We start from the raw sequence: 24,276 nt of genomic DNA on the forward strand, positions 1-24,276 counted from the left end.
TATTGCCTGACTGAGGGAAGGTGAGAAAATAATGACAAAACTAGTGGGCAAAAGTCCAACAGAAAATGCCACCTGAATGTGAATGTAAAAGAAACTAACCAAGTGCTCCCACAAAAAATGGAATGTTTCCCATTCAAAGAACTAATTGGAAGGTATTGCTTATTTTTAGGTATCTGCCAGGTGTTTTTGAGGATAGGAGCAGAAAAATTGACCAATATTATACAATGAGTTGTGGTCAGACATTATGTTGATTTAACTTACACCTAAGCAGGCAGAAATTTGAAAATTAACAATTTCTTTTACTTCTGCAGCCTGCAGTGGGATCAGCTCATACCCTCACGCCTGGAAGCACCTTTTTATTTCTGTCTTTTCTCATTGCATTGTAAACCCTGAAGCAATTTGCACACCCTGGGAATAATTTTCTGTCTTCAACCCAGCTTTTTGCTGCTCTGGCCCTACTTCAAGTGAAAGTAAATCACACTTAGCCAAATTCATTCTTCAAAGGTTAAGGAGTTTCTGCTGCTTATACTTTTCATACTTTTGTTATCAAATCTTGCATGTGACAAACAAGAACAATAGAAAAATAATCTCATGTGGTAAGTGTGCACACTCTCTTAAACTCATGCTGAGGCCAGAAAAAATTATCTAAATTCAATGCAATTCCCATCCTGAAAAGCTGAATTGCTTCAGTTTTTAAATCCTGCTCAACATTTTATATTCAGTATAGGATTTAGTAAAAACTCAATGCAATCCTAATCTCCACGTCACGCCTTGTCATAACTGATATTAATACTTTAATTAAATGATTTGAGTCATATCTTTTGATTTTAACCACTTCTGCTTCCACTTTCAGCAATCTCCAAGGAAAATATTCCCTGGATAATAGCTAGGGTTGATTTCAGGAAGGAACAAAATGATATCTTTAAGATTCCTGCTCTTTTTCATGCTAGAAAAAGCTGAGATGGCTGGAGAAGAGCAAAGACCCAGTGTGTAATAACCTTATTTAGGTGACAATAGATGCCACAGGTACTGGAATGAAGCCAATTAATTGCTTTTATAGATGATATGGATCCAATGGAAATTATTTGGGCAGACCAACTTATTTTTGATGCAGAGGGACTGGGGACAATCCCTTAATCCAAATTTCTCTAAAAACAAGAGCCCTGAGAATTCCTTGTGTTCATGTGTCTTCATATCTGTTATTAACCCATCCTTTTAAAGTCAGAGTCATCATGGGAACCCCATTTCAGAATTTCAGGGCCTAATTACAATCCAGAAAATCCACTTTCTGTGGTGAAGAGTCTTAATACTCTTTACTCTTTGACACTTTAAAGCATTGTTTGAGAGAGGGAGACCAGAAGGTGCCATCACACATTCAGAAATCAGCTGAGCCTCACAGTGCTTGATCTGTTCAGGAGAAGAAGGAATTGAATTTGGTTTTTATTGCTTTTTGTCTTATGCTTTTAGAGCATGATGGTGTTCACAGTAAATTTGCTCATTTTCCCACCAGCAGCAATGCAGCAGCTGCAAGAAATTTTCTATCTAAACATTTATAGGGAGAGATGGGTAAAAATTATCTGTCCTTCATGAGTTATTATAATTTTATCTGATAGAGACCATGATCTTTGGGAGGCTGAAAAACATTCCTCTCCAGGAAAGAGCTCATGTTTGCTGATGATGCCACTTTTCCCCCAGAGCTGGGTGCAGTGGGACACTGAAAGCCATGTGAAATCTCTCTGTTCATTCCTTCTCTCCACCCAGATCAGCATGAATTCTTCTGGATAATGGAAGGAAACCAGTAAAAAACAATGTCTTGGGCTCCACATTGTAAAATGTGTTCCAAGGAGTCCCTTCAGAAATGGAAATAAACAACTTGTCCCAGGCTCAGGTCTGAATCCAGCCATTGCTGTAATTTTCAAGGGTAGAAGAATGACAAGGAAAAAAACCAACACTTTTTTTTTTTAACTGGAAGAGGAAAATCTTGGGCAGTGAGCTTTTATACAAAAATTAGGTGAAGCAACATTCCATTTCTTCAGGTTTGCTGTAATTACCTGGATTCAACAAAGGGAAATTTCTGGGTTTTAATCAAACTTGGCAGCTCACTGAAATGCCCAGAAGAGCAGGGTGAGGTGGATTGATACCATGATCCTCACTGGTTAGTACAGCTTAACTTCCTTCACCCCTTTCCAAGCCCTGATATTCCCATCAAAAAGTTTAATCAATCTTTTAATTTACAGGTTACAATCACCACCGTGGAAAAAACCCAAAACCAAAATAAAACAAAACCACTCAAGTGCAAACACTGGGATTCCAAGTTTATTTTCAAGCTTCTGAGTCTTTTACAGCACTGGAGAGCAAAACCAGTCATGCATAAGAAAATATTTAGCAATATTCCCAGCAGTCTCCCAATCCATCTCCTGGGGGTCTCATTCTCTTTCTGTGCAAAAATTGGCCTTTTCTTTTCATTTCCTTGCAAAGAATTTCCTTAATGATGATCATATGGAGCCTTGGCCTTCCCAATGCCTCCCTTTCCTGCTACTTGGCTCTCAGGAGTTTTCTAACCTGTAACTCCTGAAATAACATCAGAACTGAGAGCGTTTTATGGCAAAATTGAATCTTTTTACTACTAAAGAGACAATGTAAAAAGAGAACACAAAAGGGCTTTTTCTGGTGCAGTTCAGCAAGACTTTGGGCTTCTTATTTATATGTCTATGGAATCAGGATATGGAACAAAGCTTGAAGAAGCTGGATAGACTCCAGCCCCCACTAAATTAGAATTGAATTCCGTTTTCCAGAGGTGGTCATCTATGGTGCCTCTGGAGGGTGCTACTGGTGTCCACTCATAAGTACTTTGTGCTCTGTCACCATCATATTTTCTGAAAAGTCCATTTTCCCAGGATTCTTCTCTTGGAAGCTGAGAAGCCTCAGAGCAAAAGGAAAACAATACTATCTCATTTGCTTCTCCTGTGTTTTGCTGCTTTGAGATGTGGTTTGGAGATTGTTTATCCAACAGGTGGGTGTTTCATTGGTTTCATGTGAATTGTTTTAACTTAATGACCAATCACAGTCAGGCTGTGTTGGGACTCTGGAAGGAGTCAAATGTTTTTCATTATTATATTTAGCTTCTGTCTGTATCCTTTCTCTATTCTTTAGTATAGTTTAGTTTAGCATTCTTTAATATTTTAGAATATCATAAAATAATAAATTAGCCTTCTAAGAACATGGAGTCAGGTTCAGCTTTCCTCCCCGTGATGGGGGACCCCGAAAATACCACAGTGCTCTATCAGTAGAATCACCAGAACAGGTGATTGTTATGTTTGCTGTGGTACAGAGTTATCACTGAGAGGGTTATTTTGTGTTTAGAAGATCAGTCAGGGTTTAATCTGTCCTTGCAATGCTTGTCCTGCAGAAAATCCCCATGGTCAGAAATGGAGGATCCTCCTCCAATTTGCTCAGGATAAACTGCAATTGTTACATTTGGTAAAATTTTGTTTGTTTGGTTGGGTGTTTTCTCCTCTAGAGCCTGAGGCCATGTTCAGCACACAGATTGTGGACATTTTCAGCACACAGATGTGGTCATTTTCACCCCAGAGCTGGAGGGCACAGTCCACCTGGTCCTCCTCCACACTGGCACCAGCCCGTATCTATTCCCGTGCCACCTCCGGCCGATTTCCGTTTGCACCTCAGGAACAAAGGAAAAAGCTGGTTTGTGGTAGAATTCTGCTGAGAGCAGACAGTGGGAAAGAAGCAGGACAGAAAGAGGGGCTAGAAAAGACTAAACCTTTTGGGCATCTCTGGCCAAGTTAGTTTCCTTTTCAGCTGATAGGGAGAAGTAGAATCCTGTCTCTGCATGGCCATCTTTCTGCACTGATGAAAACTTCTCCTGAAGCTCTATCAGCACTAAGCTTGAGGTCTCTAGCACCATTTACTCCATTTCTAAAATATCTTAGCTTTTTTTCATATACCTTTCCTTTTTTTTTTAAATATTCCTATGAATATTTATTCTACCATCGAACTCACCAACGTAGCCTACATAATGAAATATATTTTCTCCACATTGCCTGCTCTTTCTCAGTTGCTAAGGGATGTTGTCTTGGTTCCATCTGCTTCTAGAAAAGTATAATCTGCAGCTAGTTTCTTAATCAGCATTCTCCAATTTGTGGCTGGGAAATAATGCTGCTTTGGCATCTGAGATGATGAGGGGAAAGCCAGCAGCAGTCAGGAGAGGTTTGCTGTGTGTTGTTGACAGCTGTGTCATTGTGTGTCGTGTCCTGGCATGTTCACAGGAGCACAGAGAGGGTCCAGGCCACCCACTAAAGCCTCCTGTCACATCTGATTCTTGTTAGCAGTGTGCCTCCCCAGATGTTTAAGAGGGAAGGGAATTTCTGTATGGAAGTGCTGCGTGTCTGGGAAGTCGAGCTGGATGTGTAGCTGTGGTCTGTGGTTAGAAGGGATTAGGGTTATTAATAAACTAATGACAGGATTTTTATCTAAACATAAACATCATTAGAGCAGCCAGTAACTCATGGCCATAAACTCAACCAAAAGGCTGAGAATGTTAATATATTAAAAATATTTAATTTTTAGAAATTTCTGATAAAATTCAGAAAGTTTGGCCCACGGTTTGTGTAGGTGATTAAATACTGTTTGAAAGCTTAATCAGCCCTTTAAACTTTAAACTGGAAAATGAAGGTTTAGCAATACAGTCCAGGGAGTCTAGAGTGATCAGGGGAAGATTCCTCTCCTAAAAACCCCTTTGACACTCCAGGGATGCCCTTTCTGAAGAGAAGGGTGGGCATACATGGAACAGGGTTCTCCTTTGCAGGAGCTGCAGACAGAATCCAGCAGAGTGTCAATCTGAAACTGAATCCCAGTCATATTCCAAAGGAGCAATCTCAGCTACTCTGCACTCAGAAAATAAGGGACAATCCCTAGTTTCAGCATATTCTAAAATATGGTGGATAAACTTTCATGTTTTCTGTATATTTCCTTGAGGATGCATTATTATCACATCTAGACTGGACATGGACACTAAGTTAAAATGAAAGACTCCTCTCCCATCAACAGTAAAATTCTGACTTAAACATTCTAAACAGAAAACCAGATTTACCAACATGAAGAAATACTGAGATGCTTCATGAGACTATTAAAAATACTAAAAAAATATATTTCACTAATGGGGAAAGCTATGCATTTAAATTCTTTCCAATTTAAACATAGACCTTCAGTAAATGGAGATCACTCTGCATCACTGAAGCAATTTGTATTTTCAGATTTGGACTTAGCAGGGGTTTTCCAAGCCCTGCTACAGGACAAAAATGTGCAGAGAGGGTCAAAAATACTTGGCAGAATAGCAAAGTAGTAAAAGTTCATTTCTCCACTAGATGGCTTCATTCCCATGAAGATCATTGAAATGAAATTCATCAACGTTTTTATCCATGTGACAGTCATAAGAAAATGAAAGATTTGGTTGTCTTTCGTATGAAACTGATTGTTAAATATATATCTGCCACTGAAGGCAATATTGTAGAAGATATATCTGATATAGTTTCCTTACCTCTTGGTTCAGGAAACAGTAGAGAACTGCCACAATAAACCCCTGAAAAAGGCCAGGAGAAAAAGTTTAACACAGTTTGAAAAAGCTACTTGCATTATCTAACTTCAAGGCATGTGAATTAGTGAGTATCACTATAGGTGGGAGATAGCTGGAAGTTGAAAGATCATTTATGGATCTCAAATAAATCTGAAGATCTTTAAAGATAAACACCTGCTCAGTGGCATTTCATCAAAATCAGGCACAGGCTATGAGCTCACAAATGTGATTGATGGCTATGGAAGTGTGGTCCACTCTCCAGCCCAACACACTGACAGCTGATTCTTCATGCACTCTAAAGAAAGTTAAACAGAGACTGCAGAAGGAGATCCATGGATGGAACTCACACAGCTCTCCAGTCAGATGCTGTGTCTCTCTAGACTACCAGATGAGATCCAATTCTGGCCTAATGAATGTGTTTGTTAAGATTCTGAACTGAAATAAATCCAGGACAAATCCTAGGAGGCCAAAGGAGCTGCATGACCAGATCCTGGCTCAACACCTCAGCCTTTTATTCCATTAAATTATTCATTAACTATTCATTAACTATTCATTGAAGGTCCCCTCCCTGTACAGAGGGTCGGGATTGATGGACAGGGTTTGTTGGGCAGGACTGACACAATGGAGTCAATCCTCAAGAGGAATAAACCAGCACAAAACTCATGGATTGCTGGGATGCTCATGAACAATCCCTGGATTCTTCCATGAACAATCCCATGGAACCATCCAGGGAGAGATCTGTTCCCTGGGGAGGTTTGGAGGCATTCCCACAGCTGCTGCTTTGGACTGAGGTGCAGCACAGGGAACAGGAGGGAAGCAAAGGGAAATTGGGTCCTGCCCAGCTCATAACTCAGGCAGCAAAACCACCTGGAGGGGACACCAGAGCAGGAGTTTCCTTGTTGGCATCAAGCTCCTCAAGCTGTCCATGCCCTGTGTGCCAGTCCAGAGCAGTGGGGGCCATCAACCCAATATTTGCAGGGAGGGAAGGGATGTGGCATTCCTTGGGACAGCAGCCAGTGTGGGGCTGGTACACACACCAGGCACTGCTTGATGCTTATGTTTAATTATCAATTTAATCTTTCACAAAGAATTAGCAAGGCAGCTGGACCTACAACTTTGATTGGCTCTGGAGGATTTAAATCAGCCCAAGTCAGCTTGAATTTGTTAGTGAAGTCAGGGCAGGCAGGTGGACAAGTCCTGGTAGCAAGGAAGATTTTCCACTCTTGACTTTGGCCCCCTATCCGATTTACACACTTATCTGAAATTTTGTATTTCCAAAATCTGGAGGCCAGCCTTGAGCCTGGTTGGATTTGTCACCTCTTCAGACATTTTAACTCAGCAAAGAACCAGGAACTTTGTGAGCAGACGCTGGTTTCAGGATCCGAGGTTTCTTTTTGTACAATTCTTGTTGTCATGAGGACAAAAGGCTAAAATAGAAAAACTGGCAAGAAGGAACCAAAGGATCTGTGGTAATTTTACCTGAAAAGAGCCAATGCAGAGCTCCAAATAGAGCCGAAGCCCCAGGCTGGTATATTCTGGGAGGAAGTTGAAGACAATGTAATGGGTTCCAAATAATGGAATTAGTAGCAGAGTCGACCTTGAGAGACGTCTAGCAAAGGAGATGAGAAGAAATAAGGTAATATTATTTTTCTGAGTAAAAATTAAGGCACTCAGTGTGCCACAGCAGTGAACAGAAGAAAAAAGAAACTAGTATATATAAAAATATATGTGAAATATAAATAAATATGCTGTCTTCCTTGCAGTTCTCATACAGAGTAAGGCAGCTACAGTGGGTATTTTTTCCTATCTTAAATAAGAGGTTTAATGCCAATTCAATTAATTTCATTGTCTCCCCATTGATTTCAATTGGAAGGCTGGGCTGATCTGGATACATCCCATTGGCCAATATGAGGTGACTTGAGTCTCACCCTTTGACTAATTTCCTTTGGAATGGGATAAGGTTGGGAATTCTAAAATTTAATACCAGTTAAACTGAGCCTGTGACACTGAGCAAGTCCTTCTCTGTTTAGAAAAGACAACATAACTTTTAATTATTATAATTGAAATAATTGAGTTTTTAAAAATTATTCCATACATTACCTGTACTGAGAAGAATTATTGAAATTGATTTGTCTAGGATCTAGTTTTTTCAGCAAAATTCTGATGATGTTGATAAATAGGACAAAATTGACCTGTTCACAACATTTGAGGCGTGGGTGGGGAGAAAAAGAAAAAGTTAATTTCTGATGTAAAACCTTGCAGAGAAAATCTGGTAAGTTTTATTTTTTTATTTTAGTTCGAATGTAATTTCTGCAGTTTTAATGTAGGGTTGTTAATGCTATTCCTGCTGGCAGCATTCAAGTATTTAAATAAGTTGTATTCCTTCTTGAAGATGGCTGAGGATGAAAACTTGAGACTCACTTTTTTCAGCAAAATTTTTTTGTCACTAGCTTGTGTGACTCTCTTTTTACCTTTTGTAGCTCAAATCAGTTGGATTCTCCTTAGAGAGGAATATTGCATTAAATTCTGGCTGATCTCTCTGGGCACCATTAGTAGAATTTTTCTGCCTAAATACCTCTACAATGAGATATTTCCATCAGAGCTGATCACTCTCTTCTGCCTCTGCAGCCAGTGGAGAACCAGCCAGGAGAGTTAATAGAGATTCAGGTGGGCTTGGGGGTGGCTCACCTCCTCCCAAGGTAGATATTTGTTTTAAATCAGGTGAATCTGAACCTGAAACTTGCCAAAAGTGCACATTTCCCTTTGTTGGCTCTGAAGGAGCCCTTGAGGAACATTAGTTCAGCTCCACAGCAGTTAGGGTCAGTCCTAACTTGCAAATCATTTCTTCTACAGTTGTAATTTGGCACAGCTTTATGCAAAGTCTGTGAGGCTGCTCAGTTTTTCATCATCAAAGGGATTCTCCCCAAGCATTCTTTTTGAGTGTCTGTACACACCAGCTCTTCCTTAGGCGAGTCTGAATGTTTAATTTTGTCTAAGAATGTCCTCATTTTACCAGAAAGTCCAACCTCATTCTATCCATTAGTGATGCTCTATGTGAATTCCAGCAGAAGAAATAACAGAAGGACATGAAATATTTTATTGTTGAAACACAGCGAGCTCTGGCCAGAATTCAACTTGAGATTCTTCACTCACATAGTTTGTGTGGATCTTTAAGGTCCCTTCCAACCCAAATTCTGTGATTCTACTCCCCTCATTTGCATGCATCTGTCCTCCAATTAAATTAAGCTTTAATAGCTGACCTTAAGGTCATCCATTAACTGCTTTCTCAAACACTGCTCGGGTTTAATGACTTGTGGGAGTAAACATTTATGACAATCATTTAAAACCCATCAGTTTATTCAATAAATGCCAGGCTCAAGAACAGTTATCAGGTGTCAGCTCTGAACAGAAACCTCTTTCCCTTGACAGTTTTGTATTAAAATTTATGGCTGATTCTGAGCTCTTATGCTAAAATATTTTTTTCAAATATAAGGAGTATTTAGTCCATTCACTTGCTTTTAACTTCCACTAAAGTGACAATTCTAGGAAAGTTTCAATTTGTTTGAAAGACAAACTTTTTAGTTTACATTGGGCACGGGCTGTTAACAGTAGAAATTTATCATTCCTCTTCCTATAACTCAGCAAAGAAACCCATTTCAATACAAAAGCCTTTTTTTCTTCTAAGTAATATCAGCAAACTCAGAAGTACCTACCCCCACAGAAATTACAATTGGTCCTTTGATTAGCCACCAGTAAGGAGAGCCTTGATTAATGTCCCAGCATCTGTGAACATGATAGTAAGAAAAAGAAATCTTTAGAAAAAGATGAGTATGTAATCACTGCAATCAATTAAAAATATAACCCAAGGATGTAGAATAATGTGGGAAACGATGACTCACGCTGTGTCTTCAAAGTAGAATTTTGTCAATATCCATATTAGGGTGAAAAGTGTTGGAAAACCTGTCAGACATTTCAAAATAAAATATAATTAATCCAAGCCTTGTCCACTGTAACTTTGCTGCAATGATACACATCAATCATTTTTGAGAGCTGGAATTATCTTTTGGGGTCAGTTCCCTTAACAGAAATTGTTTTAAATACAGTGCCTAAAACACAAAAAGTGATTCTGTTTGCTGAATTGTCAGACCTTTCTTAATCTTTGGTGGCAACAGGCATGGATTTCCCTCCCTGAAGCAACAAAAGATTCCCCTGGCCAAGTGCATTCACCTGCCATAGAGGAGTGCTCTGCTTTTTCCTTCCCACAACAACTCTCTGTGGGCACCCACTTGGTTTCAGGTTTCTAAGTCTGAACAATTCCATTTATTCCAGACAACAACCAGACCAGAGAGGAGATGTTGCTGTTTCACTGCCTGTCCTGTTATTTAATGGACAGAGCTGCTTCATTCATACAATAGCTCAGTGCATAAGATTGGCTGTAGAAATACCAGGAATAAAAGATTTTCTGCTTAGGAAAAAAACAATTCCCTTTCCCAACCTGTGTAACCATTCTGCACAAACTGGAGCAAGGCACTTTTAACTCTGGTGCTTGTGATAATTCCCTAGAGGTGTTTTCAGTGGGGTGAAGAAGGTTAAGACTGGAGGATGTCTCCTTGTGCATTCTCCAATATAATTGATTTTCCACCCCTTTCACAGGGGCTTTATTGCCATAAAAAAACTTGATTGCCTCTGATTAGTAGGCTCATGAAAATCAAATGGAAGCCACACCCAACTTAGGTACTTTAGTTAGATCAACTGGGTTCCACATCCAGTATTTTTAATAGGAATGGATCATGGAATCATAGAATCATGAAATTGTAGAGTCATAGAATCATAGAAACATGGAATTATGGAATCATAGAGTCATAGAATCATAGAAACATGGAATTATGGAATCATAGAGTCATAGATCATAGAACATAGAATTATGGAATCATAGAACCATGGAATTATGGAATCATAGAGTCATAGAATCATGGAATTATGGAATCATAGAACCATGGAATTATGGAATCATAGAACCATGGAATTATGGAATCATAGAGCCATAAAATCATAGAGCTGGGAATCATAGAATCATAGAGTCATAGAACTGTAGAACCATGGAATTATGGAATCATAGAAACATGAAATTGTGAAATCATAGAGCCATGGAACTGTAGAATCATGGAATCATAGAGTCATAGTCATAGAATGGCCAGGGGGAGAAGGCACCTGAAAAATTACCTGGCTCCAACCCACAGGGTTCCACTGTCCCAGGTTGCTCAGATCCCCATCCAACCTGGCCTTGGACACTTCCAGGCATGGGGAGTCCACAGCCTCCCTGGGCAACATGTGCCAGGGTCCCACCACCCTCACAGTATGGAATTTCCGTGTCCCATCACTCCATTCCTTGGGAAAAGCCCCTCTCCAGCTTTCTTGTACCCCCTGGAAGTTGCTCTGTGGTCTCTGTGGAGCCTTACCTTCTCCAGGCTGCACAGCCTCATTTAACACCTTGCCTTTTACTGATTCCCTGTAAAATCCATACCTACCCCAGCCAAAGAGAACCAGCCACCAAAAATATCTTCTTCCATGAGAGAGGGATGAGAGCAGCAGGCAGTTTAAGTAGAGAGCCTCCACCAGCAGCCACATGAAATTGGTCATTATGAAGTAGTGGCAGAAAACCACAGAGATCTTGCATTCAGTCTGGGGAACAGGAAAGGCACAGTTTAGGCATTGCTTGCAGATACATCTCTTTGGTTTGACCATGGAGGAGACATCTGTGATGTTGGCTGAGTTTTACCCAGAACAAGATCTTTAAACTGATGTTTAAACTGAGAGCTTCAAATGTGAAATGGATTTCTGAGTAGTAAGCTTTAGCCATCATAACACCTTGGAATCCCCTCTGCATTTTGCTTTTTGTCTCTCCATGTTAGAAATGTAACTTGGGCTGCCAAGCATGTGAGTTCTCTCACAAATTCACTGCCCTGAGTGTACCTTCAGGGTCAAATGCTCCTTGAATAAAGGTTCAAGGGCCCATTTTCTCCTTATGCTCTAAAATTCTATTGTGAGCAATGCAGAACCATCCCATAAATCTCTGCTGAAAACCATTGCCAAGATCTGGGGCTGGATGAATGCTAAATTCATTGCCTGGTACCTTGAGTGCTTTGTGCTTTACAGATCAGAGCTTCCAACCAGAACAAGAAATCCAACATTTCCAGAAGAATAAGCTTTAAAAGTTGTTCTTTGATGTACTCAAAGATCTTCAATTTTAGACTTCAGATTATTGGAACATACCAGTGGAATGATACTGCTCTGTTGCTATGTGAAAGTCCAAATTTCATTTAGAGTACTGCAACATTACAAATTGATGCTTTAAGAATATAGGAGACCAAAAAGTACAAATTTATGGAAGCAAAATATACTGATTGAAAGAATTATATCATTTTCATTACCAGGTCAGAAGGGAAAAAAAAACCAAACCAATAAGTAGTAAAAAAGAGGGATAAAAAGTGAAAGGATAAATAAATGGTCCATAAAACCATCAAATGCCACAATATCCTGCTTTCCATGTGCTTACTGTGGAGAAGCTGCAGTGATCAATGCCTTCCTCCTGGAAAAGGACAGCATCCTTAATGAAAATGGCAATAGCCTTTAAGATGAAAGTAAAAAAGAGCTGTACATGGATATAATTCCTGGGACAGCGAAGCCTCCTGGAAGAAAAGAAGAGAGATCCCTCTGAGATAATTAACTTACTTGTGCTGGTAGTAAATAAAATAAACAATAATCCCTTGTTTTATCTCAAGTACTTCCAGACACGTTTAGGAAGAACTTTTTGATCCACTGAGCTCTTTCAGAGAGAGGCAGAAAACTTCCTCATGTGAAGCAAATCAGCCACAATCTACATTTTAATCTCTTTACTTGTTAACCAGAATTACAGCTTTTTCCTTACTTTGCCAAAGTTATTTTGATAAATTAAGTAAAAGCTCAGAAGAGCTTTAAAACAATTTGACACATCTACTTTAAATTCAATTTGCACATCTACTTTCAATTCAATTTACATGTCTACCTTAAATTCCCAGTTAACTAAGATTAAATTTTTGCTGTTATTATATACAGATTTTTGAGGGAGTTATACAGCTTCAGCTTCATGTTTTCGTTTGGAGATGAGGACTTGAGTTAATAATCAAAAAGTTCCCCTAAAAGCCAAATTCTACCCAGACCCAGTAATCTGAAAGGTCACCTAATCTGAAAGTTCACCTGGAGTGTGCAGAATTTTATTGCTGACCTCAAATGTCAACCCCATTGTTAATTATGACTTTTTCCTCCCTATTACTGCATCTCCTTATGTCCATTGTTTCTTTCTTTCCCCTCATTTGGGCTGGTTTGTTTTCCTGAGGTCAGAGTGGATGTCAATAAACATATCTGGAGGCTTCCAGACATGAACTAGGAACCAGCAGAGGTCAAGAAATTTTCCCTAGAGAACCCTGATTCTCACAGCATAATATTAAAACTCCTCCCTTTTTTTCTTTTTTTTTTTTTTTTTGTCTCACAGAAATACAAGAAAAAAACAAAAATTAATAAAATAAATCCCACATGGTGGCAAACATTTAATCTATATGAAATGATAAATTACTTAAAATACTCTTAATTAGACCTGAAAATACTTATAAATATGTATAAAATACCTAACTCAGTAAGAAAGAATTCTCACCAAATGTGACCAAATTCCGAAACTAACTTTAAAACATGTATTTAGTGGCAAATGTTTTGATAGTAATCTATACAATGCCATAGGAACATTCATTCAGAATTCAAATCCTTTGTGTATATTTTTATTGAAAATTCCCTGGAGCCATAACAGGCAGGCATGCATAGTTTATGAAAAAAAAAAAAATCTTCATTCCAGCCTAGAGCAAGTAAATTTTTCTGTTGGCTCTTCAGGATCAAAGTGAGTTGCTGAGTTTGGCCAAGAGACAGCTGGGTTCATTTCCCAGATCTGAATCTTCTTATTCCTGGCTCTCTCTGATGCCTTTTAATTTCCAGCTTCAGTTTCATAATATTTACCCAAGATGGCTGGAATTTTTTATTTTTATTCACCTAAATTTCTATTTCTGTTATTTTGTTATGTCTAATGTTGTCTTCCACAGTCTAAGAAATGAAGAACTGTGAAAAGAATTGGGTTAGAGGACACCTTTACCTGAATGCAACCAGAACTGTCACAGCAATGATGAGGGAGGTGATGGACAAGCTGTATCCCACGGTGTAGATGATCTTTATGGTAGAAAAGTAGGATTGCTATAAAAGAAGGGAATGATTTGTCACACAAGTTGCTGTTAAATGACAGGTTTTTTACTGATTCTGTCAGTTTTGCTTTGTTTGGTGCTTCCATTCTGTTGACATCCCTGACTGCCTTTTCCCCTGTCTTCTTTCCTACAGCAAAATTCCACTTAAATCACTCATTATGTTTCTATTGTGTAGCCCCATTCCATAGCTGTGTGGATACAGCCCAGTCTAATGCTGGAACATGTATTGATCTGGGTAATTTGAAGCTCATTCACAAAAAACCTAAAAACCCTCACCAGTCTTCAAAAAGGCATTGTTCAAAATCTTCCACAATTTTTATAAACCTTGTGTTCTATGCCAAGTTTTCTCCCCAGCAGAAGCAGGAAAATGCTGCTGGCAGCACGATGAACACAGAATTCTGTCAGCCTTTCTCTATTTTTCTCCACTTCTCTTACTCTCTGCTTCCTTATTTCCGTTTTTGCTGTCTATTCCTCCTTTCAATTTTTATTGTGTTGTGGTGGTTTGTTTTATTTTTTTGTTTGTTTGTTTTTTCTGGGGTGATGCATTGTTCACAGGGGTCCCAGAATGAGGGAAGAGATGAGAAAGTTGACTCCATGTTCAGAAGGCTTGGTTTATTATTTTATGATATATATTATATTAAAACTATACTAAAAGAATAGAAGAAAGTATTTCATCAGAAGGCTGGCTAAGAATAGAAAAGGAATGAATAACAAAGGTTTGTGTCTGACTGAGACAGTCTGGACAGCTGGGCTGGGATTGGCCATGAATGAGAAACAACCACAGAGCCCAATCCCAGATCCACCTGGTGCATTCCACAGCAGCAGATAAGAATTGTTGGCATTTTGTTCCTGATGCCTCTCAGGAGGGAAAAATCCTAAGGAAGGGATTTTTCACAGAGCATGTTGGTGACACTGGGGTTGTTTCTTTCCTCTGTTTTTCTTGCTGCCAAACTCAGCTGCTGCTCAGTTGGAATGCCAGTCAGAATCCATTTCAATTTAAGAGGCTCCTCTATCACAATCCCTGAGTGAGGATAAATTGACTTCAGCTCTCACAGATTAAAGCAGAAAACAGAATGAATAATCTCTAGGCTGCACATCTAACTCCAGTCTCACCTGATCTGTCTCTGGGGTCCCATTTCAATGCTGTTATAACCTAAAATCTGCACAGCTGTGCAGTGCATTCCTACAGTTCACTTGGGGAAGGGGAGATGCTCACTTTGAACCTGAAGTAGAATTTTAGGCATTATAAGACCGACATTTATTTAATTTATTTAGCTGCTTAAAAATCAGCTGCCTAAATATGAGTCTGTAGTAGAACGAGAAGAGCCTGGCCACAGGCCTGAGCTGTTTAATTATTAATACAAACCTGGTTTTTCTCATCCTTTTTCTTTTATAGTTAATGAAGGAAAACATTCTCAGAAGACAATCCAAGTCTTTAGAAAATCCAACTTTATTGGTTTCTGTGACCCACAAAAAGGATCTATCACTACACCTGCCTTAGGAAAAGCAGGTCATAGAATCACAGATCCTTGACTGGTTTGGGTTGGAAGGGACCTTAAATCTCATCCACTTCCAACTCCTGGGTTAGTAGAGTGAAACCTTTCATGCCAAGGACTTTGCATCCAAGTGTGCAGATTTGTGATTATCCACAGTCTGATCCACTGGGCTGAGCTGCTGTTACTGGTCAGAGCAGAGCAGGTGCACCCTGAGTTTGCCTTCCAGTTCAGTTTTATCCATGAGAAACCAGATTATCCTTTCTGAGAGCACACCTCAGTTGTGAATGCAGTAAGTGGGGACAGCCAAGAGATATCCCTGGAAAATTCCCACCTGATCCTGACCAAAGCACTAAGACAGATCCATGGTGCAGAGATTGGCTCCAAATTTCACAGTATTCTTTTGAGACTGATGAAGTTAAATGGGGTGGAAACCAGGCATAATGGGTTTTTTTTTAGTGTGAGTTGTATAGGATTACCCAAATCCCTGACTATGCACCATTCCAGCCAGAGCTCACTGAAGTACCTCAGAGCTCCAAAGATTGCCAGGAAGTCTGGGTGCACCACTCCATGAGAAACATCAAAACTGTGCTAGGCTGACCATAGCTGGCAACAAGTCAGATGTGTAAAACAGAAAATAATCAACTCCTTAAGTGGATAACCTACAAGTGAGGAGTTTCCTCTAGGTAGAATAATGGAATCTTCACAGAAGGGGTTGGGAGGGATCTTGGAGAACAGCCAGTGCCACCCCCTGCCATGGCAGGGACACCTTCCACTGTCCCAGGCTGCTCCAATCCCTGTCCAACCTGGCCTTGGGCACTTCCAGGGATCCAGGGGCAGCCACAGCTTCTCTGAGCACCCTGTGCAAGATCTCCCCATGGTGATATGAACCGTGTTTTATCCTAATCAGTTAGGGGTCAAGCACTATATTTTTCCTCTGCCCTTAACCTCAAATGTCACCAACAGTGAAAATCTGGCTGAAGAAATATGTCACATTCTGATCTGCATTACAGAGATTACAGAGATTTTGGGACCTTTTTTTTTCCATTGTTGAATCAGATATTTCATGCAGGATGAGATGCCCAAACCCCCTATTTTCCTTAGATATTGCTAAATTTGTAACAGTGGTCTTTCAATAGCACATTTTCTGTACAGATGCTGTGATACTACAAATTCATCTTGCTGCCTGATAATACTGAAATGTCTTAATTCACATTTTATAAACATTTTGTGCTACATCTTTGTCTGTTATACTTGTGAATTTACAGCTGGCTTTGTTGTTGTTACACCTGAATAATAAAATATTCTCAGTTATCTTACAAAATAAGTGGCCAGAGTAAAAATTGGAATTATATCCCATACTTAGAGAGAAATTTCAGCTTCTTCTGAGTTTCCCTCTTCAGGAATAGAAAGGAATACTATAAAATCAGCACACCACTCACATATATTTATGTAATTAAACTTACTTCTTCAAGAGGAATCTCATCCTCTACTGGACAGGCCACATGGTAGGGAGGGAATGGGTCAGACCAGCCCTTTTTTGTGCAGTTTCTTTTTATCATCCCAGCTGAAAAATAAGTATTTAATTTTCTCAGTGAAGGACAAAATAATATGGAAAATAAAAGCCAGAAGACTTCTGGCTGGTACAAAGTTGTACCAGGATCATGAGCATCTCACAGAGTTGGTAGGACAATTTTCCTGTGCACATTCAGATCATCAGATCCAGAACTTTGTGTTTTATTTATAGACAAACAATGGGAAGAAGGGAGAGGACAAAGGTGACTAAGGAAGGAATTATATCAGGCACCCTGGAGAAGATTGGGAAGCACTGCTCCATAAATTTCAGCTCTGCATTGCACTCACCCTTCCACCATATCCCTTCTCATTCCCACCTCCCCTGGGGCTTACTCTTCCCAGCAGATCAGAGGCTGGGATAAGCAGCCCCATCCACAAGGACAGCACACTTCCACCAAAAGTATTTATGAGTCAGATGAAGGAGAAGTCAAGAATCCCAGGGCAGGAAATGAATCTGCACAGATGAAAGGGATTTTCCTTATCCCTCGTTTATAACTAGCATGTGTTGGATCTGGCTGAGGTTGGGCTTTGCAGTTTCTTTTTCTTGTGGAACTGCCAAATCCAGGTCTTTCCTGGAAGAGGTTTGCTCCTTGTGGGCCCACATTTTGTTACTGGCCATGCTCACCCAAAGAGGGGGCAGACACAAAGGCATTTGTTTGCAGTTTTGCAGCACATGTGCTGTTCCAAGGACTAAATTCTGCTTTGAATCTCCAACCTTGGTCTTAAAGAACAATCACATTGTTCATTCCTCTGCCTTTCATTTCATCCACACCAAACACAGCATAAATCTCAAGAAACCCCAAGCTTAAGTTCTGACCTAGACAGCCTCCAGATGAGCTTTGTAGGAAACTCAAGCAACAAAGTGATCCCAAAGCACAAGGAAACCAAGGAATCACTCCTTGTATTTCAGTATATTTTTGATCCAGGACCTCCTCAGAGACTATGGGTATCAAACCCAGTTATGGATAATCCTTAAAATATGAGAACTACTAAGGTCCCTCAGATCCTCCTAAAATCTTTGCAGTACTTCTCTCATCCAGCTCATGAGAACATGAAATTCTCTGTCTTCACCCTCCCTTTTCAGAAATGCTCTTGCCAGACACACGACAGGAGTGACCATGGTAGGACATCACCTGGCTCCTTCATGAAGTGAAAGAGGATGTTTGGACATGGTAAGGCAAGAATCTCTCCAGCATCTGCCTCTGGCCAGCACAGCAATTTGTCCCAAGTTCTCTTGCAACCTCAGACAGAAAGTGAAATATATTTTTAAGAATGGTTGAATTTGAGCAAAATAAAACCCCAAACCTTTTTAAACTCTCTCACTCCACCCCTTCCATATCTTATAAAAATAGTTTAGCCACAGTTTTATTATGAGAAATAAACACCCCCAGAGTGCTATTTAATTTGCTTTAGTTAAACCCCTGTGTTAGACTGAGGTGAGTTTTCAGAAAGAATGCAATAAATGAAGAGTGAGGCTGGAAGAAAGATCAGATGACTATAATTGTTCAGGGGTTGCCCTATTTTTAAGATCAACACACCCTCACAAACAAGCAAGCATGGTGCCAAGGAATTGGACAAGGTCTGATAAATATTTGAATGTGAAGGACTATGGAAAAATAAAAAACAAATGGGAAGGAATGGGAGTAGATGGAAGAAGAGCTGACAGGACAACAGCAGATGGGACCATAAATAAAATCCTCATGTCCTTTGGCAGTCTGGCCATGTCCTGACTCTGGTCCCCTCCCTCTCCCTCACACATGGATGGATACCTGGTGATGTTGCATTTCCATGCTCTTGTGGGGCCTCCAGACATTCAGCCTCCTTTTTCTTCAGCTCCACCATGAAATCACATTCTGGGTGGACATTCCCAGCAACCTGCAGGGAGGAGAGTTTGGGGGATTAGTTAGAAGGGGTTGGATGTGATCTCATCAGGCAATAAGTCCAGACTTACTTTTGCATCTTAAAGTGTTTAAGGACCTAGAACAGTGCTTAGGGTTTGCATCCAAAGGCTGCTACTGTCTCTGCACAAGGTGGTAGTTACAGCAATGCACTGGAAAATTTATCAATTCCTCTGACTACATTCAGATTAAAAGATCCCTTTGCTAGAGCCTGAGTTTGAGTGCAGGATTCATTTACAGCCTAACTTTAGCTAGACCCTGTTAAATATGGCCCCAGAAAGGCACACTGCCCCTGCTCAGGCTCACTTTCTTGTCAGTGCTCAGTGCTGCAGGAAATGCTGCAGAACCTGTGCACAGACAAACTCCTGCCAACATCCAGAGAAGCATCACCAAGAGATCACAGAAAATTACTGCAAAACTGTCACCTGAAAGGGCTCCTCACTTCAAAAGGAGTGAATCAGTTCTCTCCCTTCTGCCATCTGCCTTTCTTTACACAGGATGGGAGGCAAAACTCCTTTATTTGGGTGAAAAAAAAGCATTCTGCATCAAAGCATTTGTTGGTTTGGTATGATGGTGTAAAGAAAAAAGTGACACCCAGGGTTTTAATAGCAGGAGACATTCAGTTGTTTAGTCCTTATTTAGACTTATATGGGAACCACAGAAGGATCTGAAGGCATCCAGAGAACTGTGGGCAGCAAAGGACAAAAATCTGCCCAGGCTCTTACATCCAGACTGCTGAGGATGCACACACTGGGCAGAAGTGCACAGGACTATTTCACAAAAATTAAAAAATATGTGCTTGTCCAGCCTTAACCTCTGTCCCCAGTCCCAGAAGATGAGCTGTGATCACAGACACTCTGACTTTTATCTCTTCACCCTGGCCACGGGTGCTGGTGTGCTCTGCATGTGTGAATACAGACACAAAAACACAGAGACAAAACAGAAAATGAACCCAGGACGAGACTGCATGGTGAACAGGTGGCTGGCATATGGCTCAGTGTTCTTCCACCCAGAGAGGATTAATATTCAAAGAATTTGGAAAATAACTCTCTGGCTTTCAGTTCATTCAGAGGGCAGATTGTATCCCTTCCAACAAGCTGGTCTTTCCCCTCCATGTTAATGTCCATGTCTCATGTTGGCCTGCAGAGCATTTGAACTGCATATTGACCAAATATTCAAGGCTCTCAGGCTGCTGGAGAGCAGTGGATTCATTCCACAATATTTATTTTTCTGGGGTTTGGGCCCTGGTTGTTAAAAACGTCATCATCTCCACATGTTTGCCCTGCAAGCTCATCTGCTTCCCATTTACTGCACTTTTAGGAGGATGTGGTTTTCCTGCCACATTTGCAGACAGCAGTGCCATGGATCAGTATAAGGCAGCAGTGAAAAGCAGGGCTCCTTCTGCAGGCTGAATGGAGCTTGGTGAGTGTGAGAGGAGGGGAACTGTGGGTGGGTGGATGGATGGATGGAAGGATGGATGGATGGATGGATGGATGGATGGATGGATGGATGGAGGGATGTGCGTGGCTGGCGGGATGGCTGATGGATGGATGGAGGCTTGGAGGTGGATGGATGGATGAGGCTGGAATGGATGGATCGGATGGATGGATGATGGCTGGATGGGGGTGGATGGATGGGATGGTGAGGGATGGATGGAGGACTGCGAGGATGGATGGACCGATGGCTGGCTGGCGTGGGCTGGCTGGTATGGCTGGCTGGATGGATTACTGGCTGGGGGATGGATGGGATGGATGGAAGGGTCTGCGTCTGGTTGGTTGGATCTGGCTGGATGGGAGGGCTGGATGGATGGATGGGTGATGGATGGATGGATGGATGGATGGAGTAGAGCACAGACACTTCCCTGCCCCAAGAGGAGGAGATCTGACACGTGGGATGCCCCAGGGATGTCATCCAGATCAGTAAAACTAAGGAGACCTTCCATTTCTCTTCACTAAGAAATGCAATGTCAGGCAGAATTACAGAAAATTAGCATCTGTCTTGAAAAGCTTTGCTGTCTGGATGCCTCTTTTCATGCCAATATATATTATTTCTCCCCTTGTGCTCACCCTGGACAATGACTGCAGGAAAATTCCCTTACCCTGGTGCATGACAGCTATTGCAAGAAGCAGCTTTATTAGTCAGTAGAAAAAACAGTCAAACCATTTACTGAAAATCTCTTTTACAACATTCTCTTGGTTCAGTGAACTGTGCCCAGAAAAACCTCAGCAGGAGGAAATGCACCCATTTGCACTATTCCAGATTATTTCTCCTGGCAAAAAAGCATTGCTAGATTTTGCCTGTCAAAACTCTCTTTGCTCTCTGAAATGTTCATGGCAAGAGCAAAGCTTGTTTGGCTCATTCACCAATCCAGGAAACTCCAGGAAAGTCTCTTTTTCCACTTTTACTTTCTAAGTCTCCAGATTGTGAGAACACCTAATTTAGCACATGCATCTTAAATGAAAAGGTGAGGCTGCTCAGGTACCAGGGATTTAAATTTTTGCCTCTTCCTTCAAGAAGAGCCAGGCTTAGGAGGTGCTGTCACAGTTTATTTGCAAGTCAGCACTAACCACTGCCTGAGCAGACACTGAGTGCCAGATCTGATATGACAAAACTCAGGTTAAATAAACTAAAATATTTATTCCACTCCCAGGCTGTGTTTTAGGTATATTTATCACCTCAAAACACTTTATCTCTAGCAGACCCCCGATTTAAAGAGATGAGAGTCAGTCTCTTAAGCATTCCAAACCTCTCCAGGAGCTGAGTTCATGTTTTCCAGAGAAAGCACATGAAAAAATTACACCACCAACAAAAACAGAGAGCTGCTTTTCTACCATTTCATACTCAAATAAAGGTTTTTTATCTATCTTCTAATATGCAACACATGCTAGGAGATTTTCTTCATACACTAACACCTAGACTTGGTTTTGTTCAGGATATAATAATATAGAAAGCAACCCAACTTTGTAGAAGAAAATTCTGTTTCTCTTGGGTAAATAAGGCAGGTTCTTACAGAGACCTTCTGTCATATTTTTAACCATTAGCACTGAGTCCTGCTATTCTACTTAAGAGCAATCAGGGAAGTGGGTTTGTCACACAGGTGATACAAAGGAATCTCTTGTTTCACACCAGTAAAAAGTCTGTGCAGCCATTTCACAGTGGTTTCTTTTCCTCAATGAAGAAAAAAAAAAACCCAAACTGCTGTGCTATCCCTCATGAAATGTCCCTTCAGGAAAAAGATTCCCAGGAAAAAAGAAAGGATTTAGAGGAGGCATGGCAAAAGGAAGATGCTGAAGATGTGATTATTCTCAAAAGTAAAGATTATATCCTGCCCTGATTTGCACAAACCTTTCCTGATACTGGTGTGATCTTGGTTTGCCAATCTCTGTCCAAAGTGAGTTATCAGCAAGAGCTCCAAGCTTTTTAATGGCTTTGGATTTTTCTAAATCTGCCCTAAAGATCCCTGCCGGTTCCACTCTTTTGTTACCTGCAGCATCTCAGCTGCTCACATGCCAAATAATATCATTGCTACCACCAAGGCAGTTGAAATTGTAACAAAAAATCTCCAGAATCTGAAATTAAAAAGAAATATATCAAAACTCAGCTGCTCTGGTGTAACAGCCCTCCTCCAGTTTTTTCTTCTTTGTCACTGTCTTTCAAAGCCCACACACACAAAATAAGAGTTTCTCTTTATGTGTTTCTCTTCACTGAGTGTGTCATAAGAAAGCAGAGAAATAAACTGACATAAAGATCTCACAACGTGGGTCCCTTCTGCTGCTGTTCACACTTTTCATTGCATCTTGCCTTGTTTAACTGGAATCCAAAGCAAACAGAGAGAAAAGAGACTAAAAAAAAAATTAAAAATAAAGCTGTATCTGACCATCTGCTCCCACAAGGAAATGAACAATTATTGAAACACAATGAAGTAAAAGCTTTTTTTCCATGCAATTACTTACAAGCACTGCCAGACTCAGGGTGTGCAGGGCACAGTGAAATAAAGAACAAGAGTTCATGTTCCAAAGCAAGAGCCAGACCTCACTTCTTCAGCTTCTCCTAGCATCTTTCACCTTTTGCTTTTTGGCTTCTCTTTCTCCTCTCAGTTGCTGATTTGAAGCATTTATCTTTTTGCACAGAAGTGACGTAAGAGGGATGTGAAGTGGGAGATAAATATTAACAATTCTCCACGCTGTGTTCAAGCTTTGCAACTTTTTGACTTTGCTCAAAGACTGGACTGGATGAAATGAGTGATTGATGCCAGGATTATGGGAATTGTCTATGCTCCTGGCAAAACTCAATTATTTTAATACAAAATGGTTTTGGGGGGATGGACAGTTACTAATCCTATATTAAATCAACATGATTGGCATAAAAGAAACAGTCTCCTAACAGTTATTATCAATTTTTTATAATGAAACCTTTTTCTTATATGGGTCCAGTGTATCTGGGTGTTTTATGGAGTGTAATGACCACAGTGCTCCACTTTAAAATGCAAAATTAAACCCTACTGACAGGCCTGTGAATACAAATTTTACTGTGTACCTGTTTGGGCATGGAGTTGAAGGAAAAATTCACAGACCATTCTTCCCAGTTTGCTTGAGACTTCTGAAAGTTCAGTGTCTGAATATCAATGAGTCAAGTCCTGTAGCCAAAGTCTAGAAATACAAACACTCAGCTCATTCATCTCATCCTGAGATTCATTCAGGCCAGCTGAATCCCACTCCAGAAATGCCCATTCTCACTCAGAGCTAAAGGAACATTTATTTCATTTATCTCTCAGTTTGTACCACCTTGAAGGACTTCAAATTCCCCATCAACATTAGGCAAGTGCCAACACTGCATGATCAGACCCAGGATATGAAATCCCTTTCAAATGTTGTTCCCTGCTCTTCTATTCTCATCTCATGCCATTCCTTAAATTAATTTATAAACCCCAGCTCCCAACTTCCCACACAAAAGTCCATCCTACAACCCTGCTTCCACCTCTGGAGCTGCTCTTTGTCCATCAACCCTGTCCATCTTTCTTTAATTATTCCAAGTATTTTCTCTCTGCTTCTCTACACAGATTGTGGGAATGCTGAGAGCCTGGAAAGAAGCCTCTCACCTCCCAGAGTCACCACAGCTGAGAGGAACTGCAGTTGTACCTACTTTTGGGAATATCTGTGGGATTGAAGCCTCCAAGGCTTAGTTGTGGGTTGGGTCTGGGAGGGAACTGAGCATATCCAATGCAAGAAAGTGTCTCTGGAGAGCTGAAGTGGGCAAATTTTCCTTGCAGTGTGTGCTTTAGGACTTATTTCATTTTCCCCTACAGCCTTGTACCTTCCTTACTTATGCTAACTTTCAAAGGCATGTCTAAAATAAAATTAGAGCTGTGTTCCTGTCAGTTCTAACCAGCTCATTCCAGAGGATGAAGCCCTAGACTGGTAAATGAACACTTGTAA

At 40.5% G+C, this 24,276-nt stretch overlaps 1 protein-coding gene across 1 annotated transcript; it reads right to left on the reverse strand.

The window, feature by feature from the left end:
* Positions 1–2,303: 2,303 nt before the first annotated feature.
* On the reverse strand, positions 2,304–22,912 carry GHRHR (growth hormone releasing hormone receptor). Its single transcript, XM_009086262.4, has 13 exons — positions 22,795–22,912; positions 18,713–18,818; positions 18,077–18,184; positions 16,835–16,935; positions 13,770–13,867; positions 12,150–12,282; positions 11,122–11,275; positions 9,493–9,553; positions 9,307–9,376; positions 7,694–7,785; positions 7,073–7,202; positions 5,558–5,599; positions 2,304–3,682 (listed from the first exon to the last, which is right to left on the reverse strand). Exons 1-13 carry the CDS (start codon positions 22,849–22,851, stop codon positions 3,560–3,562), a joined length of 1,275 nt encoding a protein of 424 aa, XP_009084510.1. The 5' UTR covers positions 22,852–22,912; the 3' UTR covers positions 2,304–3,559.
* Between the last annotated feature and the right edge of the window lie 1,364 nt (positions 22,913–24,276).

The sequence above is a fragment of the Serinus canaria genome, chromosome 2, assembly GCF_022539315.1.
Source record: "Serinus canaria isolate serCan28SL12 chromosome 2, serCan2020, whole genome shotgun sequence".
Taxonomy (NCBI): domain Eukaryota; kingdom Metazoa; phylum Chordata; class Aves; order Passeriformes; family Fringillidae; genus Serinus; species Serinus canaria.

Excerpts from the sequence above, each read along its gene's own strand:
- GHRHR (XM_009086262.4), bottom strand. The coding sequence starts at position 22,851 with ATGAACTCTTGTTCTTTATTTCACTGTGCCCTGCACACCCTGAGTCTG. Across the intron at positions 7,203-7,693 it reads AATAATTCTTCTCAGTACAG|ACGTCTCTCAAGGTCGACTC; the intron begins GTAATGTATGGA and ends CTCCTTTGCTAG. Across the intron at positions 3,683-5,557 it reads ACTGTTTCCTGAACCAAGAG|GTGCAAACGGAAATCGGCCG; the intron begins GTAAGGAAACTA and ends TTTGTTCCTGAG.